The sequence below is a fragment of the Propithecus coquereli genome, unplaced genomic scaffold (genome assembly GCF_000956105.1).
Source record: "Propithecus coquereli isolate 6110/MARCELLA unplaced genomic scaffold, Pcoq_1.0 Scaffold168, whole genome shotgun sequence".
NCBI lineage: Eukaryota > Metazoa > Chordata > Mammalia > Primates > Indriidae > Propithecus > Propithecus coquereli.
The window spans coordinates 3,215,336-3,218,922 of record NW_012141413.1 but is presented as its reverse complement, the minus strand read 5'-3'; the positions used below and the strand labels follow the sequence as shown (position 1 = coordinate 3,218,922).

Below are 3,587 nucleotides of genomic sequence, written 5' to 3'. Positions count from 1 at the left end.
CCCCCCCCACGATCAGGGCAAATGGCAGGTCGGGGCACAGGCTCATTAGCAAGAACTGAGGCCCAGCAGCTCTGCAGACACGCTCCAGATGGGGTGGGAAAGTCTGAAAAAGAAAAACACCCCAAGCAACAAAAGCAAGTACAGCTGGCCAACCTGGGGTCTGGAGGCTCAGACACCCCCACGAAGTTGAAAATCTGAGTATAATTTTTGACTCCCCCAGAACTTAACTGCTGATGGCCTACTATTGACTGGAAGTCTTGCCAATAATGTAAACAGTTGATGAACACATCTTTTGTATGTTATGTGTATTATATACTGTATTCTACTAAAGTGAGCTAGAGACAGGAAAATGCTATTAAGAAAATCATCAGGGAGAGAAAATATATTTACTTTACTATTCATCAGGTGGAAGAGGATCATCATAAAGGTCTTCATCCTCCCCGTCCTCACCTTGAGTAGTCTGAGGAGGAGGAGGAGGAGGAGGGCTTGGTCTTGCTGTCTCAGGAGGGGCAGAGGGAGCACATCTCCATGTGAGTGGACCTGCGCAGTTCATTAGTGCTGTTCAAGGGTCAACTGTACTTTACACTGTATAATACTTAATAAAAACAGGAATTCAGTGAAACGCACTCAAAGGGAAAGGATGAAAGGAGATTGCAGACATAAGGGAATGTGGGGACCAAAACAGCATCGTTACAGAGCTAACACATGAACAGCAACAATCAAGAGATACTGCTGCAAATTACTGACATAGAAGGTGCAAGATAATCACAAAATGTAGTTCTTAAAATGAAGAAATGAAAGCATACAGAGGGAAGGTAATAAATATATAAGACAGACAAAGACTACGGCATCTCTGAATCGGGGACATAACGACTTAGACCTCTAGAGCTGGAGTGGACACACTTTTCCTGTAAAGAGCCAGAAGGTGAATAATTTCGGTTGGAGAACTACGATTCCACCACTGCATGCAAAAAGCCCCAGACCACCTGGAAACAATGACCCTTCTTTACAAAAACAGGCAACAGGCTGGATCTGACAAGGTTGTGTTTCACTGACCCCAATTCTACATTCAAGGAGCCCATTCAGTGGCCAGCGATATGATATTAAAAAAAACTCCAAAATAAGAAATAGCAGCATGACATTTCAAAACATCAGGGATTTTTTTAAAAAGTTCCTAAAAGCTTCCAGAAAAAACACAGTTCACATATAAAGCACTGGAAATAAGAACGGCACTGGACTTCGTGGAAAAGCTGGCAGCAAGAAAATGAAGTGGTGAGTACATGTGGCCACAAAAAAAAAAAAAGAAAATGAAGTGGCGATGCGACATTCTCGGCGACACATTCCAACCTAGAATTTCAACAGGCAGCCGAGCTATCAAGTAAAGCCACTTGCCAAGATAAAATGAGCCCCAAACTTCACCCCACGTGTCTCAGGAAGTTGTTACAGAAGGTGCTTCTCCAAAACCAAGGATGAGGAAGACAAGGAGCACAGGCGGTGGGTCTACGAGAAGAGAGCGGCGGGGGGATCAGGCCCGGATCGCCCAGGGACCACTCCGACAAGCCGGGGTTCCGACACACGCCCGGCGGGGATCCCGCCGCGGTTTCGGGGATCCAAGTGCCGGGAAGCTGGGCAAGGGAAACTGCAACCAATGCTGTCAACGATCGAGGCCCTGAGCCGCCGGGCAGTGAACATCGCTCCGTCGTGAGGACGTCAGTGGAGATAACCAGGCACGGGGAGCTCTGGGAGGGGCAGTGGGGAACACAGGGCACACCCAGAACTCGGGGAGTATCGGCACGGCTGGGACCCAGAAACACGGCCACACCTGCAGGCGGCAACCGCCGACCCCTGGTCCCTGCAGCGGGAGGGGCCGACCAGGCAGGGCGAGGCGCGCCCCCACTCGGAAGGGGCCCCCTCGTGAGGCTGGGTGCATGGGGGGTCTCTGCTCTGACACGGTGGGAGAGTGGCGGGCCCATCCCTGTGTGTCCAGCCCGGCCTTCCCCGGGGACCTTCCCCTGGGTGTCCAGCCCAGCATTTCCCGGGAATCCTCTCTCCCCTGGGCATCCACCCCGGCCTTTCCCGGCGGCCCTTTCTCCCCCGGGTGACTTCTGTACTATCCACCCCCTACCCTCTACAGACCCGATCGTGGGTGCCCGCCCCCCACGTCCCCGCAGGCCCTGGAGGCCCCGGTACCGGCCCCCGCGCGCGCCGTGCCCGTCCGCCCCCTCTCGCCCCCGGAATACGCCACCTGCGCAACCGTCCCCGCCCCTCCCCCTCCCTAGCTCACCCGTACACGATGACGTCATAGAGCGTCCGGCCCTGCACGTTCAGGAAATGGGCGTAGCCCGCGCGCGCAGGAGGCGGGACTGCGCCATCCGCAGGCCCCAGAAGCGGCAGCTCATTGGTCAGCAGCCCCAGCAGGAACGGCGCCGCGTCCGGGCCGCGCACGCGCACCAGGGCGCGCTCGTCCAGCCGGAAGCAAGTCCATATTGCATCGCCCGCGGGGTCACCGCAGGGAAAGCCGGAACCGTGGGCCAGGCGGCGCCTGGGGGTCCCGCTCAGCCGCCAACGCCAGGCCGGGCCGCCGCGCCCGGGAGCCGCGCCCCGAAGCAGCATGGCCGCCGCCATCTTGGGCAGGAGTGTGGTGGTGGCGGGAAGGGCGTGCGCCACAGCGGCCTCTGGCGGTGGCCGCCGGAAGGAGAGCGGGCAGGGACGGGAGGCGCGTGCGTGAGGGGCAGGGCCGCGCGGACTTGTGAGCAGGAGGGGCGGGCGGAGCGTGCGAACGTGAGCGTCGGGACAGCGTGGGCCCCTGTGCGCCGCGTGGAGCTGCGTTGGCGTATGTGCGTGAAGGCCGGGGCAGCGTGGATGTGTTGCGTGAGGAGCAGAAATGTTGGGCCGGTGTTGGCGTATGTGCGTGAGGGGCGTGGCTTCGGTGCCTGAGCAGCTTGGTCGTGTTGCGTCAGGGGCGGCGTGTGCGTGAGGATGGGAGGGGCGGGGCCTCGGCCTGTCTGTCAGTGCGCAGGCCCCACCCCTCCTGCCGAATGGATGACGTGGTCCCTGCTCACCTGCGGCTACTGTGCGAGTCTAAGTGTGGTCTCGCTCTGCCGCCTGGGCTGGAGTGCAGTGGTGTGATCACAGCTCCTGGGCTCAAGCGATCCTCCTGCCTCAGCCTCCCCAGTAGCCGGGACTACAGGCGCGCACCACCATCTCCGCTAATTTTTAATTTTTTTGGAGAGACGGGGTCTCGCTATGTTGTCCAAGCCGGACTCAAACTCCTGGCCTCAAACGACCTTCCTGTTATCCCAAAGTGCTGGGATAACAGGTGTGAGCCGCCGAACCCTGCCTCTTCCTTGTCCTATAAGGACACCTGTCGTGTCAGATTCGACAGTTGTACACAGTTTGCTGCCTCTGCCTTATCCGTCCATCTATGTTATTTTTTTTCCTTTTTGCTGAATGGCAGGACTCTCCGACCCCAGGTGTCTCCTGAGCACAAGGACAGGCACCGTCCTGCCCACCGCCCCGCCAGCCCCCAATCCCTGTGTTGTGCCCAGACACCACCAACCTTTCTAATGTCTCCAAGCCCATCTTCG

At 57.5% G+C, this 3,587-nt stretch overlaps 1 protein-coding gene across 1 annotated transcript in view; it reads right to left on the bottom strand.

The window, feature by feature from the left end:
• IBA57 (IBA57, iron-sulfur cluster assembly homolog (S. cerevisiae)) overlaps positions 1 to 2,671 on the bottom strand; it is a 14,834-nt gene extending 12,163 nt beyond the window's left edge. Inside the window, exon 1 of the mRNA XM_012641716.1 lies at positions 2,285 to 2,671. Coding sequence (XP_012497170.1) covers positions 2,285 to 2,625 — 341 coding nt within the window. The 5' untranslated portion in view covers positions 2,626 to 2,671. The remainder of the gene's footprint in view (positions 1 to 2,284) is intronic.
• Between the last annotated feature and the right edge of the window lie 916 nt (positions 2,672 to 3,587).